At 41.5% G+C, this 16,939-nt stretch overlaps 1 protein-coding gene across 2 annotated transcripts in view; it reads left to right on the forward strand.

The window, feature by feature from the left end:
* mindy2 (MINDY lysine 48 deubiquitinase 2) overlaps nucleotides 1–16,939 on the forward strand; it is a 72,544-nt gene that overhangs the window by 12,643 nt on the left and 42,962 nt on the right. For both annotated transcript variants that reach the window (XM_068017900.1, XM_068017901.1), the window contains exons 3-4: nucleotides 4,058–4,122; nucleotides 15,534–15,692. In XM_068017900.1, coding sequence (XP_067874001.1) covers nucleotides 4,058–4,122; nucleotides 15,534–15,692 — 224 coding nt within the window. The remainder of the gene's footprint in view (nucleotides 1–4,057; nucleotides 4,123–15,533; nucleotides 15,693–16,939) is intronic.

Below are 16,939 nucleotides of genomic sequence, written 5' to 3' on the forward strand. Positions count from 1 at the left end.
GCTTCCACAGTGCAGACTGCGACACCTGGTGTGCAGCAAGGTTAGACTCAAACCAAAGGAGCTGCATCACTCCAAGCAGAAGGGCTGCTCGCGCATCAACACTAGCAGATTTTCTTATCCACAGCTGTTACATAAGTTTCTAAATTCACTTGAAAAAACCCTTCAAAACACTCCCACAGGGGATGCAGAGACCAAGTGGGCCCACATCAGAGGTGCCATCTTTGACTCAGCAATGACCACCTATGGCAAATGTGTGAAGCAGAATGCAGACTGGTCTCAATCTCACTTCGAAGAGCTGGAACCTGTTCTAGCCGCTAAGCGCATTGCACGGTTGAACTATAAGAAAGCCCCCAGTGAGTTAACATGCGTAGCAGTTAAAGTAGCCAGAAGCGCTGCGCAAATGACTACTGGCAACACCTATGCAGTCGTATTCAGCTGGCCTCCGACACCGGAAACATCAGAGAAATGTATGATGGCATTAAGAAAGCTTTTGGGCCAACCATCAGGAAGATCGCCCCCCTCAAGTCTAAATCAGGGGACACGATCACTGACCAACGCAAGCAAATGGACCACTGGGTGGAGCACTACCGAGAACTGTACTCCAGGGAGAATGTTGTCACTGAGACTGCCCTCAATGCAGCCCAGTCTCTGCCAGTCATGGATGAGCTGGACGAACAGCCAACAAAATCGGAACTCTGTGATGCCATTGATTCTCGAGCCAGTGGAAAAGCCCCTGGGAAGGACGGCATTACCCCTGAAATAATCAAGAGTGCCAAGCCTGCTATACTCTCAGCACTGTATGAACTGCTTTGCCTGTGCTGGGATGCAGGAGCAGTACCACAGGACATGCGTGATGCCAACATCACCCTCTATAAGAACAAGGGTGATCGCAATGACTGTAACAACTACCATGGAATCTCCCTGCTCAGCATAGTGGGGAAAGTCTTCACTCGAGTCGTTTTAAACAGGCTCCAGAAGCTGGCTGAGCGTGTCTACCCTGAGGCACAGTGTGGCTTTCGAGCAGAGAGATCCACCATTGATATGCTGTTTTCCCTTCGCCAGCTACAGGAGAAATGCCAGGAACAACAGATGCCCCTCTACGTTGCTTTCATTGATCTCACCAAAGCCTTTGACCTCGTCAGCAGACCCGATCTCTTCAGACTGCTAGCAAAGATCGGATGTCCACCAAAGTTACTAAGTATCATCTCCTCGTTCCATGACAATATGAAAGGCACAATTCAGCATAGCGGCACCTCATCAGACCCCTTTCCTATCCTGAGTGGCGTGAAACAGGGCTGTGTTCTCGCGCCTACACTGTTTGGGATCTTGTTCTCCCTGCTGCTCTCACCTGCGTTCAAGTCTTCAGAAGAAGGAATTTTCCTCCACACAAGATCAGATGGCAGGTTGTTCAACCTTGCCCATCTAAGAGTGAAGACCAAAGTACGGAAAATCCTCATCAGGGAACTCCTTTGCTGACGATGCTACATCGACATCCCACACAGAAGAGTGTCTGTAGAGACTCATCGACAGGATTGCGGCTGCCTGTAACGAATTTGGCCTAACAATCAGCCTCAAGAAAATGAACATCACTGGACATGACGTCAGAAATGCTCCATCCATCAATATCGGCGACCATGTTCTGGAAGTGGTTCAAGAGTTCACCTACCTAGGCTCAACTATCCCCAGTAACCTGTGTCTCGATGCAGAAATCAACAAGCGCATGGGAAAGGTGTCCACTGCTATGTCCAGACTGGCCAAGAGAGTGTGGGAAAATGGCTCACTGACACGGAACACAAGTCTGAGTGTATCAAGCCTGTGTCCTCAGTACCTTGCTCTACGTCAGTGAGGCCTGGATAACGTATGTCAGCCAAGAGTGATGTCTCAGTTCACTCCATCTTCGCTGCCTCTGGAGAATCCTTGGCATCAGGTGGCAAGACCGTATCTCCAACGCAGAAGTCCTCGTGGCGGCCAACATCCCCAGCATATACACTCTATTGAGCCAGTGGCACTTGAGATGGCTTGGCCATGTGAGCCGCATGGAAGATGGCAGGATCCCCAAGGACATATTGTACAGCGAACTCGTCACTGCTATCAGACCCACCAGCCGTCCATGTCTCCGCTTTAAAGACGTCTGCAAACGCGACATGAAGTCCTGTGACATTGATCGCAAGTCTTGGAAGTCAGTTGCCAGTGATCACCAGAGCTGGCGGACAGCCATAAAGGTGGGGCTCTGAAGAGTGGCGAGTCAGAGACTTAGCTGTCGGTAGGAAAAAAGACGAGCGCAAGGGGAGAGCCAACTATGTAACAGTTCCGACAACCAATTTTATCTGTAGCACCTGTGGAAGAGTCTGTCGCTCTAGAATTGGCCTTTATAGCCACTCCAGGCGCTGCTTCACAAACCACTGACCACCTCCAGGCCCTAACCCATTGTCTCTCGAGACAAGGAGGCCGAAGAAGATGATAGCTCAACAGTCAATTTTGGTGAATAGCATTGAGTGTGGCATTGTTAATTGCCTGACAACTACCATGTATTCATGGTAGTTAATTAGTGCTGCTATTAATTGAAAGGTTCAGAAGCTTTATTGAAGCTATATAATCCATTTTGTTGAATGGCTTGTCACTGCAGGCATAGCAGAAATGATGTTTTGTGGACACTAAATTAAAATATTGTATATGTTACATTAATTATGGAAAAGCATGAGTGCTTTTTAATTATTTGCAAACAATTCAATAGTGTGCACAGACTGATCTGCAACTCCAGCTTGCAATTCCAGGTTCAGGATTTTTTTTTACAAGGTAGAACAAGCTCAAGGCTTAGTAATGAGTTCATGCATGCACAGTGGTCTGAATCAGCTGAAGGATGAAAGCTGAGTGTGGAGCAGAAGGCAAGTCTGAGGCCACTCAGAGGGTAGTGAAAGCTGGTGGGGGTATTAGAAGATGGGAAGGGTGAGTTTATTATATTTTGTGGACTTTTTTGCCACAGCTTTTAAACTTTTAATACTTTTGGAGTGGGTGGGCAACCAATTTACTCTTCAAAGAACTTAGAATAAACATTCAGGGATTTCATTTCTGTTTTGTTGTGGTTGCTGTTTAGTGAGTGAAATATTCTGAAGAAGACCTTTTGGTAAATTGTTTATTTATGATTTTTACTGAACCCTACAGGTATATGAAAAATGACAATTTTTAATTTTAAGAAAAGTAGACAGATATATGGGCAGCTTTTATAGCCCTTTTACTATTAGCCAAAATGTTCCTGCAATTCATAACTCTCTCAGCTGTTGTAAGTTCCTCAGCATAGAGGTTTTCACATGGCTTGGTGCTGCACATTAAGGTGATTCCCCCAAGTAATGTTGCAGACTTGAACACTCAACAGGTAGAGCATGGAACATCATTGGATGTCATATAACAAAAAGCCTAATAAAAGTGTGCACTTTTAAAAAGTTTTGAATGTAAACATTTGCTTAAACCTGAAAAAATTTAAAATGGCAGTTAAATTATTTGTGTCACTTGGATCCCCTTCACTTGTCATTCACTGGTTCTGCATTTTTGTTATTTGTGCAGTATAAATTTGTTTACCATTATTATAGTCAAGATTCTTTTTGTCAGCTACCAATTTGCAGAGTTGCAATACTTGTATTTTGTTCTGTCAAGTTAAGGTATTAAAAGAAGTTTGAGTGGTGCAGCCATTTTGCAAAGCTATTTCTTCGACTGTATGATGTATTTGAGCCTTGGTGGATAGCAAGACTATTAAACTGTTGAGATGATGTTGGGGGTCACCTTGACAAATTCATGTGTATCTCATAGAATCATAGTGATTCCCCCAAGTACTTCAGAGCACCACTGATTTCACACTATTAGGGTATACATGGCTTATTTGTTATTGATGTTGGAAAAAATTGAAGTAAAATGAACAAAGGTGAATGTGATGATTAGTGGAATTGCTACAGTGGATGGCACCTAATTGGCATGATATATAAAGGTAGTTTTCAGTGAATGTTGAAGTTAATCTTGAGAGTGATATTTTGATGCTGTTAGTAATTTTAATTTCTCTTCGCAGGTGACTATATTCTTGATGCAAAGCCAAAAGAAATCACAGATGCTCAGAGGTTAAATTATGAGCAGGTACATATTTACTAATTTGTTGGTTATGTCTGTAGTCAATGGAGTCTTCCCAAAAGGAAAGGGACAGTACGTGATCCACATAGAGCCGATTTTGTAAGAATTTCTGATGTATGTTGCAAAATGTAACCGAGAACATAGGAAATCGTGGAGCTTATGGTCAAAGAATTCTTTGACCAAGAGAAGCTTAAGATTTTACTATTTTGTGGTGAGGTGTTAGCATAGTTTTGATATGGACATTGTGGATTTTAATATATATAATCTACAGGTGCATTTGTGGAGCTGTCAGGCATAGAAGGTTATGGGGATGTTTTAATGTACTATACCTCTAAGCCCATATCAAAGAATTTGAAGTTCCTCATTTATTTCTGAAATAACCTTTTTCTATGCTGCATATACATAGGCTCCATAGGCATATCTGTCATGTCTGTTTCCCAGGTTCTCTTGTGTGTGGTCTAATCTATTTTACAGTTCCACATAGTGATGCTAAGATAAACTGCAATGAAAGTAAGATGGCCTGGAGCAGTTTGCTGGGATGAATACTTTGGAAGATTGTCTTTTTGTCTTATGCTTAAAATGTTAACTGTCAGAATAGCTTGTTCACACAATATATTTATTTAAACTCTTTTTAAACTTAACGGTAAATTAGGGGCAAAAAGATTATTCATGTTTCTTTTTTGCCGTATGCTGTTGAATTTGTTGCGGAACATATTTTTAACTAGATCAGTATGCTCGTGGGGCTGCTTCAGCTCTTTGTGTGGGAACCAAAACATGGACTGACTGCTGGAAACTATGCAACATTGTGGTTTTCATAAATTAAACTTTGGAGAGATATGAGCTTTATGATTTAAGTTGAAGCCTTGAAGTCTTAATCCCACATATGTGGCGTTGATGGCAGTATAAAGTGTTGCTGGGCTACAGAGGACATAAATCAGAAAGAAAGCTGACTAATGATCAAGATCCAATGGTTTCTTCTGGAAAGTACATTTCTGTAGATGGCTGAAACTTGGTTTAGTTTTGGCTGTGTTGCTGCCCACAGTAGATTAGGAGTGAGAATTCGTGTTGATTGATATCCTTCCTGGTCCAGGAAAACTGGAGCCAGTTTATACTGATACCACTGTTGCTTATTCAGTCCTATAAAAATATCTCAGATTTAAAGTCGTAGACAACAATCTCTGTCTAATTATCTGTTAAAGTTGTGAAGGAAGGCTACTCCGAAGCACTGATGGGCTGCTGGCACAGTTGAGATTGTATCTCAGAATGAGTTGCCTCCCTTGAAAGGAGGCAGGAAAATTGGGAGAAATTTGGTTCTGCTCATAATGAAACACTGATGACTCCCATTGCAAATATTTCTGAAAGCTAGAGGCCAATTCTTCTATTAAGTCTGAGAAATCCAGCATGTGTTTTTGCCTCCACCCGCCCTGGCCCCCCATCATGTTCTTCAGCTGTTCTCATGAGGCTCATATCCTGCTCTCTCGATTCCCTTTCCACTCCATAACTGGCCACTCAGCTGCCCATCCTGGCACCCATGCTTGCTGCTATTAATAGCTCCTCCTTCTGTTCAGACACTGAGCTGCTCTTTTTTAAAATAGCATCACCAGCCTGCTCCTAAGAAAGCCCATTCTTGACTCATTTGTCTTCAACTGTTTCCCTAATCTCCAATCACCCTTTCCCAAATATTGACATCTAGTTCAACCCAAAGTTGAACTTCATACCTGACATCTGATAAATCACCAAGACTGCTTGCTTTCACCTCTAGCATCACTTTCTTGCACCCCTACCTCACCCCATCACTGTTAAAGCCTTTGTCCATGCTTTTGTTCCCTCCTAAACTCGTGTTGTTCATATCCTCTTTGCTAGCCTCTACTTTTCCGCCCTCTAAAACTGTCATTCTATATCAAGCCTGCACAAATTTCCACTCCCTATTATCCTCATCCTTGTTGATCTCTAGCGTCTACTTGACAGTTAGCCCATTGAATTTAGAAATCTCGTTTGTCTGAAATTTGTTCAGGGTCACATCCCACCTCTACCTCTGCAACCTCCTTCAGCCTATGTCACATTCCACGGCCTTCAGTCATCTGAATCTGACCTGTTATGTATCCTCTCCTAGTTCTTCTCCATTGATGACAGCCTGCTGCTGTCTCTGCTATTTTCTGGAACTCCCTCCCTAAACCTCTCTGCCCCGAGTTCTCAATCAGTTTTGAAAGGAAACTTCTTAAAGTCCACTTCTTTGGTCAGGATTTGAGCCACATCTCCTAATTCTCCCACATTAGCTCAGCACCACATCTTATATCCTTATTGCCTTTGTTTCTCTCTCTCCTCCCCCACCCCCCTGCTGCCCCTTCTGCAAAGCACCTTGGAATTCTTTTTGTTGAAGGTGCTATATAAATGTAAGTTGTCATTTTGGGGAAGGAGGATTTGTTCGTAGCTATCAACTTCTGTAATGTTTCTGTGGCTCTGTCTTATTGGTTTCCCCTGTTATGATCTTGCAGAAAACTATAAAATTTATTGAAGGAGGGCAGTGCAATGGAATATTAAGGAAACCACATTTTAAGCTTCTTGAAACCCAGTCTGTGAACCAGTCAAATCCCCAGTGCTGCAGGATACTGTTGATTGGCCAGCTAGTCTGGCCATGATGAGATTCAGGCTAGTCTGCTCCTAAATTCTTGGAGCTCAGAAAAGTGGGATCTGTTCCTGTGGGGAAGAGATTGTACTGTCAGTATCAGGTGCACAGACTATTTTGTGGATCTTTATGCTATCGGGCAACTGGTTGACCAGAAAAGGAAGAAAAATTGTTAAAAGCTGATGCATTTTTCCTCCAAGGGTACATTCATGTATGGAAGGTGTATTTTATGTATTTATGGGATTTGCTACCATACATAACAAATACGCACAATGGATTTTCTTAGGTAGTTGAATTCATAAGCCTTTCAGCAAGGTTACTTGTATCGTCTTAACAACAATCAATTCTGTTTACGTTCATCAATCAGCTTTTTTTTTAAAAAAGCTTTTTCTCTTAAAGCATTGCCTCCTCACCAGGATACAGTTTGGCTGGCATCAGTCACTAGTGTTTTTACCCAATTTTTCATTATTCATGTTTCAAAGGAATATTTGACTGAGGGGGCGCAGTGTCATAGCTGAGATGACTCCTATTCTCAACTGCTGTCCATGTGCATACCCCCAGCAGGGTTTGATGGAAAGTGGACTCAGGCCATTTGTAATACCATGACTGAAATCAGCAAGAGCCCAAGCATTGACTGGGCATTAAATAAGATACTTTCTTGATGCGTATATCTCATTCACTTTCCATTTAGCCAGTTAAGCCATTGGGTAACTGTTTTTATTATTCATTCATGGAATGTGGGCTTCGCTGGCAAGGGCAGCATTTATTGCCCATTCCTAGTTGCTCTTGCGAAGGCGATGGTGAGCCACGTTCTAGAACCACTGTAGTCAGTGTGCTGTAGGTACTCCCACAGTGCCGTTAGGTGTTCAAGGATTTTGACTTAATGATGATGAAGGAACAGTGATATATTTCCAGTCGAGGATGCCTTGAGACTTCGAGGGGGACTTGTAGGTGGAGATGTTCGCATGTGCTTGCTGCCCGTGTTCTTGGTGGTAGAGGTTGCAGATTTGGAAGTTGCAGTCAATGGCGACTTGGCAAGTTGCTGCGGTACACACTATGGCAACAGTGCGCTGGTGGTGGAGGTGGTGATTTAAGGTGGTGGATGGGATGCTCATCAAGTGCGTTGCCTTGTCTTGGATGGTCTAGAGCTTCTTGAGTGTTACTGGAGCTGCACCCATCCAGGCATGTGGGGAGTATTCCATCACAGTCCTGACCTGTGCCTTGTAGATGATGGAAAGGGCTTGGGGAGTCAGGAGGTGAGTTAATCACTGCAGAATACCCAGCCTCTGACCTGCTGTTATAGCCACTGTATTTATATGACTTATCAAATTAAGTTTCTGTTAAATAGTAAGCCCCCCAGGATGTTGTTGATGGGGGATTCAGCGATGGCAATACTGTTGAATATGTTACGAGTGCTTCCTTTTTTAAAAATTTTGAGGATTTGTGGTTTAAAACTGAAAGAAATTCCATAGATGCTGGAATTTGTCTTTTTTTTTAAAAAGAGCTAATCAGAAGGTCTCTTGTTCTTGGCTTGTAAACATCAGTTGCTGGAAGGCACTTGATTTCGGATAAATACCCAGCAGGGGGCTTTTTTTGACTTGGGGAAGATGTTTATGGAGAAGTGACAGGTCAAGATTTATAGGGGTCAGGAGGCTTGACTCTTGATGTTTTTGGTTTTGCTTTGGACAGGCAGTTGGGATATGGACAGTGTTTTGAAAAGGAGTTAAAGAATCGACCTGCCAAGGACAAACCCCAACTCCTCCTCTTCCATCTCTTTGAAAAGCCTGCCAGTTTTCCATCTCTTTGAGAAACTCTTAAAAGCACGGGTACGAAATAGAGAAATAGTTGCTGCATTTCTCCTGGAAAGCCTGCCCAAACTGATCTTCAACGTTGCCAGACATGAACTGTTCTAGTAAGATCCCAGTGACAGCCGTCGACGGGTATTTGGGACGCCAAACAAAAACAAAGGACGTCTGACATCTTTCCATATCTTCTCTCTCTCCATTATTTAGCAAGTAGTTGGCCAAAGTACTCTTTTTGTCTTTTTTTGTAATAGAGCTCTAAAGAGTAAATCTCTTTATTTTTTACGGTTAACCGGTGTATATGTGAGTGTGTGAGCGGCTAAGTTTAAAAAGGGAACTTTTATATTTCAATCTGTGTGGTAATGCTTTGCATTGTTACTGGTTAAGACTTGTTATATAATAAACTGATAAGTTTAGTTTAGTTTAGAGATACAGCACTGAAACAGGCCCTTCGGCCCACCGAGTCTGTGCCAACCATCAACCATCCATTTATACTGATCCTACACTAATCCCACATTTCTACCACATCCCCACCTGTCCCTATATTTCCCTACCACCTACCTATACTAGGGGAAATTTATAATGGCCAATTAACCTATCAACCTGCAAGTCTTTGGCATGTGGGAGGAAACCGGAGCACCCGGAGGAAACCCACGCAGACACAGGGAGAACTTGCAAACTCCACACAGGCAGTACCCAGAATTGAACCCGGGTCGCTGGAGCAGTGAGGCTGCGGTGCTAACCACTGCGCCGCCCATTTTAATAAGTTGTTTATTTGAAAAAAAACCTGATTGGTGTATATTATTCTGGGATAAAAATAGGGTCTGGGATTGACCGTATCTGCATCTGGGTAAACATTTAAATGTATGTTGTGACCTGTGAAGAAGTGGAACTAGAAAAAACAGTGTACTGCTCCTGCCTCGGTGGTAATATATAATGTCACCGGGAGATGGTTACGTTCTATCTTCTTGGATATGGTCGTTGCTTGGCACTGTGTGGTACACTGTTTTTGAATCATTAGTCCAGACCTCTGGATTACTAGTCCAATAACATAACCACTGTACTGCACTACGATGGAGGGAAAATCATTGAAAAAGAAGCTGAAGATGGTTGGGCCTCAGACCCTGACCTGAGGAACTCCTGCAGCGATGTCCTAGGGCTGAGATAGTTGTCCTCAAAAACCACAACCGTCTTCCTTCGTGCTAATTATGACTCCGGCCAGTGGAGCATTAACCACCGCCACCCCCCCCCCACCCCGATCCCCATTGACTTCAATTTTACTCAGACTCCTTGTTGCCACTCAGTCAAATGCTGCCTTGATGTTGCTCTTTACCTCACCTCTGGAATTCAGCTCTTCTGTCCATCTTTTGACTAAGGCTTTAATGAATTCTAAAGATGCTTGGTCCTGAGCATAGGTGAGCAAATTATTGATGAGTAGGTCCCTCTTGATGACACTGTGACGACTCCTTCCACCGCATGACTGATGGGACAGTCGTTGGCTGAATTGGATTTTTTTTCTACTTTGCGTTTACAGTCACATTTATATTGGTAAAATGTAGATGAATTTTCTTCGTGTTTACCTGAGAAGTTTTAATTTTTAAACCAACTGTTTAGACACTGTGGAAATGTTTTCTTAAATTCACTGCTTTCTCTTTCTAATTTCTTTTCTCCCTACTTGACTAGTGGTAACTGGGACTTCGAAATGAGGAAAGGAAATAAACATGCTTTAATTTCATAAAGTGTCGAGTTATTATTTGTAAATGGATCATTTTAGACAAAACAGTCCTTTTGAATGACTGGAAAGTCAAAATGTAATGAAATCATCTCTACCTGGAGGAGCTGCTCATCAAGCACACAAAATTGCTGGAACATTAAATGCATGAGTTACAATGTAAAATTCAGTTCAGTATGTTTTGAAATTAATTTATGGTGCAGTAAGAAGTGGCAGTGAAGGAGCCTAAAAGCTGTAAATTGTACTTTCCTCTGGAGACTCATTTTACTTGTAAATGTAGTTTGCAGCGAGTCATTTGTTGTCTTTTTACTTTGTAAGTCGCAGGTGCTCTGGGGAAAATTTTTAAAGAAATACTGAGTAAGCATTGCTGTCATGCCTGTATACCACGTATGACGTGGCCCTGCATAATGTTCTACAATTTAACCTTTTTATTCGCTTCTATATTACTCAGTTGGATGAATAAATCTGTTTGTGTTTCAGTGAAAAGAAGTTTAATAATTTATTCTGCATTAATCTTCATAAATATTAGATTAAAAAAGTCATGAATGAGACAGATTTTCACATCAGTTAGAACTAGTAATTTTTTGCATCATTGGGGGGAAGGACATTGGTTTTAATTGGTTTAAGGAGAAGCAGAAAGAGCGTCACTTTTTTAAAAAAAAATGTTCACTGGGACATTTCTCATTTTGATATATCCTTACTGAAAAGGAAGACTTACAGTTATAACAGTAGTTATCATATAAGTTGTCTGTCCTGGAAATCTTATTGATGAAAATTTTAGTTAGGCACACTATTTTATTTCTGGAGATGTGTTGTGTATTAATGGCTTGATGTATGTCAGTATGTACATAAAAATTTGCATCATCTGACTCACACTTGCATCATCAGAATGACACTTCTACATAAGGTGGAACAGTACCATTAATACATACTTAGTACTTGTCTACTTGGTATGTGGTGTAGCACGGTCAGCATTAGGAAATTAAGAAGTAAGAAAATATAACTGGAATCCAGTATGTATTCTTGATCTGCTATCCAAATTATCACTAGAATTTTCAGAAGTGACTGAGTTCCTTGCCGAACGTTTTGCTAGTCCTGTTGGGGAGGGTTTAAGCAAATGGCAGGGGGATGGGGACCTGAGGGTAGACTCAGTTGGATAAAATCAGAAATGAAAATGGAAGGCAGAAAATTAATGGATGAGTCTGGAAGGCAGAGGAAACCAAGGTTAGAAAATTTTAAAAAAATGTTGGCAGTGCTCAAGGGTATTTACTTCAATGCAAGGAGTATAGCAAATAAAGCACATGAGCTGAGGGCACAGATATGGCAGTATGATGCAGCTGGAGCAGAAACACGGCTTAAGGAGGGACAGGAATGGCAGCTCAACGTTCCTGGTTACAGGGTTTTCAGATGCAGTAGGGAGGGGGATAAGAAAGGGGAGGAGTGGCAACTTTGGTCAAAGAAACAATTACAGCTGTGAGGAGAGATGATATGTTGGAAGGCTCATCAAATGAGGCCATATGGATCGAGCTAAGGAACATAAAAGGGGCAACCACACTGCTGGGAGTGTACTGTAGACCCCCTAAACAGTCAGAGGGAGATAGAAGAGCAGCTATGTAGGCAAATCTTTGAGAAGTGCAAAAACTATAGGGCAGTAAGAGGGGATTTTAACTACTCCAATACTAATTGGGATAGTTTTAGTGTGAAAGGAATTGAAGGAGAAAAGTTCTTGAGGTGCTTTCAGGAGAATGTTTTTGCCCAGTATGGAGCAAGTCCAACAAGAGAGGGTGCAGTTTTCGACTTAGTTTTAGGAAATGAAGATGGGCAGGTGGAAGGAGTGGCAGTAGGAGAGCGTTTTGGTGGTAGTAATCACAATTCAGTCAGCTTTAACATAACTATGGAAAAGGACAAGGATAGAACATGAGTTAGAGTTCTCAGTTGGGGCAAGGCCAATTTTACTAAGCTGAGGAGTGATTTAGTGAAAGTGGAGTGGAAGCAGCTACTTGAAGGTAAATCAATGTCAACAGTTGGAGACATTCAAGGGGTTCAGAGTAAACATGTTCCCACAAAGAAAAAGAGTGGGACGGCCAAATCTAGAGCCCCATGGATGTCAAGGAGCTTACAGGATAAGATAAGGCAGAAAAGGAAAGCTTATGTCTGATACCGAGGACTCAATACTACAGAAAGCCGAGAGGAATATAGGAAGTGGAGGGGTGAAATCAAAAAGGAAATTAGGAAAGCTAAGAGGAGGCATGAAAGAATATTGGCAAGCAAAATCAAGGTGAACCCAAAGATGTTTTATCAATACATTAAGAGTAAGTGGACAACTAAGGAAAGAGTAGGGCCCATAAGACCAAAAGGGTAACCAATGTGTAGGGGCGGAAGATGTTATTCTTAAAAAATACTTTGCATCCCTCTTCACAAAAGAGGGGGACGATGCAGATATTGTCATTCAGGAAGAGGGTTGTAAAGTATTGGATGTGATAAAACATAGGGAGAGAGGAAATATTAATGGGATTAGCATCCTGGAAAGTTGATAAATCACCCCGACCAGATGACATGTACCCCAGGCTGTTAAAAGAAGCGAGAGGGGAAATAGCGGAAAGTCTGACCATCATTTTTCAGTTCTCAATGGATACAGGTGTGGTGCTGGAGGATTGGAGGACTGCTAACGTTGTACCTCTGTTTAAAAAGGGAGTGAGGGATAGACTGAATAATTGCAGGGCAGTTAGTCTAATCTCAGTAGTTGGAAAAGTATTGGAACCAATTTTGAGAGACAGGATAAACTGTCACTTGGAAGTGCACAGATTAATCAAGGATAGTCAGCATGGATTTGTTAAGGGAAGTTCTTGTCTGACCAACTTGATCGAATTTTCTGATGAAGTAACCAGGAAGATTGATGAGGATTGTGCCGTTGATGCGGTCGACATGGATTTTAGTAAGGCTTTTGACAAGGTCCCACATAGCATACTTGTTTTTAAAAAAAAAGCCCATGGGATCCAGGGAAATGTGACAAGGTGGATCCAAAATTGGCTCAGTGGCAGGAAACAAAGGGTAGTTGTTGGGTGTTTTTAACGACTGGAGGGATGTTTCCAGTGGCGATCTACAGGGCTAAGTACTAGGTCCCCTGCTTTTTGTGCTATATTAACGATTTGGACATAAATGTAGGGAGCATGATCAAGAAGCTTGCAGACGACACAAAGATTGGCCATGTGGATGATAGTGAGGAGGATAGCTGTGGACTGCAGGCGGATAGCTGTGGACCGGTCAGGTGGGCAGAAAAGTGACAAATGGAATTCAACCCAGAGAAGTGTGAGGTGATGCATTTGGGGAGGTCAAACAAGGCAAAGGAATACATGATTAATGGGAGAATACTGAGAGGTGTAGAGGAAATGAGGGACCTTGAAGTGAATGTCCACGGATCCCTGAAGGTAGCAGGACAGGTTGAAAAGGTGGTTAAGAAGGCATATGGAATCCTTTCCTCTATTAGCCGAAGTATAGAATATAAGAGCAGGGAGGTTATGCTGGAACTGTATAACTCATTGGCTAGGCCACAACATGAGTACTGTGTGTAGTTCTGGTCACCTCATTACAGAAAGGATGTAATTGCACGAGATGGGGTTCAGAGAAGATTTACGAGGATGTTGCCGGGACTGGAAAAATGCAGCTATGAGGAAAGATTGGATAGGCTGGGGTTGTTCTCCTTGGAACAAAGAAGGCTGAGGGGAGATCTGATTGAAATGTAAAAAATTATGAGGGGTCTGGATAAAGTGGATGTCGAGGGTCTATTTACATTAGCAGAGAGGTCAGTTACTGGGGGACACAGATTTAAAGTAATTGGTAGAAAGATTAGAGGGGAATGAGGAAATATTTTTTGAGTCAGAAGGTAGTGGGGGTCTGGAACTCACTGCTTGAAAGGATGGTCGAGGCAGAAACCCTCAAGTCATTTAAAAGGTGTCTGGATATGCAGCTCAAGTGCTGTAACCTGCAGGGCTACGGACCAAATGCTGGAAGATGGGATTAGACTGGGTGGCTGGTTTTTAGGCCGGCGCAGACACAGTGGGCCAAGTTGCCTCTTTCTGTGCCATAAACGTTCTATGATTCTACTTCATTCTAATGCTGCTGTTCATATTTCATCTCCTTTTCAGATCAATAAGATGACATTTTCTTTCCTGTGCTTAGGAATAAGCTAACTTCAAAAGCATTTGTAAATGAAAATTATTGGTGATAAGGTATTTTGAACCTCTGAAATTAAGGCCAATTAATCAGGGAGCCATTTAATTCAGAATATGAGTTGCAGAAATATTGATGTGTTATTGAAACATTTTTTAATCATTAGATTAGGTAACAAGTCATTGAAGTTTACTATGCAGTAGCTCAGTGTACTTGTATAGAAAACTGAAAAGAAAACAGCATTTGTGGGTGGTGCAGTTCACTGCTTTAATGTGTCATGTGATATTGTAGATTTGCATGATTGGTTGATAGGCGCTGCTTCACAAACCACTGACCACCTCCAGGCGCGTATCCATTGTCTCTCGAGATAAGGAGGCCCAAAAGAAAGAAAGAATGATTGGTTCTCTGTGGTTTTCAACACTTGATGCAAGATGGAACTCTGAAGATAGCCTGGATTTTGTAATATTGATGCAAATAGGGTTTGAATTGATGCAAGCTCTTTTTAACAATCATAATAATGAGCGGTCAGCTCACTATTGTAAATGTGCAAAATGGATGCAGATTTGGATTTGTGAAGGGACCACATTGGTGGTGGGAGAAGAAAATTAAGTGAAATTTGAAGTCCATGGGCAATTAAATTAGAGTGCAGAGCCCCAAAAGGCATCTACCCCATCAGTAGCCTTAGTACTGCTGAAGGGCAAGAAGACTACAAATTGACGTAAAAATCAAGAGGTTATCCAAGGTGCAGACAATTGACAGGCAGTGGTGTGAGATCCATGTAAGTCTAGTGTAGAAGTTCCTTTTGGACTTTTTTTGTTTTTCCCAGTTGGAGATTAACACCTTATTGTATCGGTCTGCATAAATTGAGCCTTAGACTTTAGGTGAGTGTGGGATCAGACTTCGTTCTAACAATTTAACGTCCCAATTGCACTAAGGCCATATGTGAAGAATAACTACTTGGGCAATGTACCAATTTGCAAATCACTGCATTGAATAAGTTTCAAGTACTTTTCAGTTGACCTTTTTATTTCAACCCTTTTTTTTATGCTCTTAAATCTTGAATTTTCCTTTTCTCTTCCTGAAACAGAATATGAGTGATGCAATGGCCATACTACACAAGCTGCAGACGGGACTAGATGTAAATGTAAAGTTTACTGGTGTGCGAGTGTTCGAATATACACCTGAGTGCATCGTATTTGACCTCCTTGATATTGCACTTTACCATGGATGGTTGGTGGACCCTCAGGTAAGAATAAACTCAATAAAACAGGTTGAAATGTATTTAAATCTACAAACTTTAAGCTTGGCTTCTATTCATGTGCTTAAATCAATGCCCTCTTTTCCCTTATCTTGGGCCCTACTTGCTTCATCTAGTCACGTGACCATGTAAGGGCTACAGGCCTTGTATGGTTGATCTCCAGTACATGGAGTTAGAAGTAAGGACAAGATGCAACACAAATTAAATGTTTTGCTTCACTCCCCGAATCCCTAAAGACAAGCACCCACCTTAACAAAGTAGCTAACCTTTGCAGCTTGGGAAACACATTGATCTGAAACAGATAAGTTTACTTGTCCGGTAACATTTGACAATCTTCCTAGTTGGCAGTTAATTCGCCTATGAATAAGTATTTCTGCAACTCTCCTTGAATTCTCTTTCAATATTATTTCATCATATATGCTAATATAATTTTAAAATTATTTAAGAACCTTTGTTTTTGACTGTTGACATACTCACTTGGAGCCCTGGGGTGCAAGCTCAGCAGTTAAGTTACATTTGAGGGAGTTGAGAAACTATACATATCAGATTCCCAGAAACTACTGGCTGAGTTTTCGAAAATAAGATACAAGATTATGATTTTTAAAAATATGTTTTCACTGATCTTTTGGTGAATTAAGTTTTTTGAGCAGGACAGTTTAATTTAGACTAACACTGTTAGTGATACCATCTTGATTCTGTTTAAAAAGGACAGATGTGGAAAATCCTTTGTGCCTCCAAGATTATATATTTTTAATAAAATAATACGTACTTGGTAACACTTCTAAAGCTGACCAGTAGTAATTTAAATATTTGAAAATGATTAAATACCATTTAAAGTATATAATTTAAGCAGTCCAATGTCTAGACAATCATTTAAGATATCCCAAGTTTGAATCCTTATCTTGACTGATTTTGAAAGATTGGCATTTCGTGGCTGTACTGTCCAGAAGCTAATGGTTGAAAATGTTCAAATCTGAGACATTTTGCAAGGGTCTGCCAAGATTTGTTGTATTAAATGCAAGATGTTCCACAGGAGGCTCTTAAAGCAATAAATAGTGATTGCAGTTGCTCAGTTTATTTTACAGGTCCAATGGCGTCAATTAATTATACTTCCAAAAGTTTCTGCTGGCCAGTACTCAAAAGAAGTGGGTTGTTGTCCTCCGATCTGTAATATTTGACTTCTTAGTTTATTGAGAGGTGCACCTTGGCTTTCCCCAATGGTTGTAGGTCAAATC

This window comes from Heterodontus francisci, chromosome 38, assembly GCF_036365525.1.
Source record: "Heterodontus francisci isolate sHetFra1 chromosome 38, sHetFra1.hap1, whole genome shotgun sequence".
NCBI lineage: Eukaryota > Metazoa > Chordata > Chondrichthyes > Heterodontiformes > Heterodontidae > Heterodontus > Heterodontus francisci.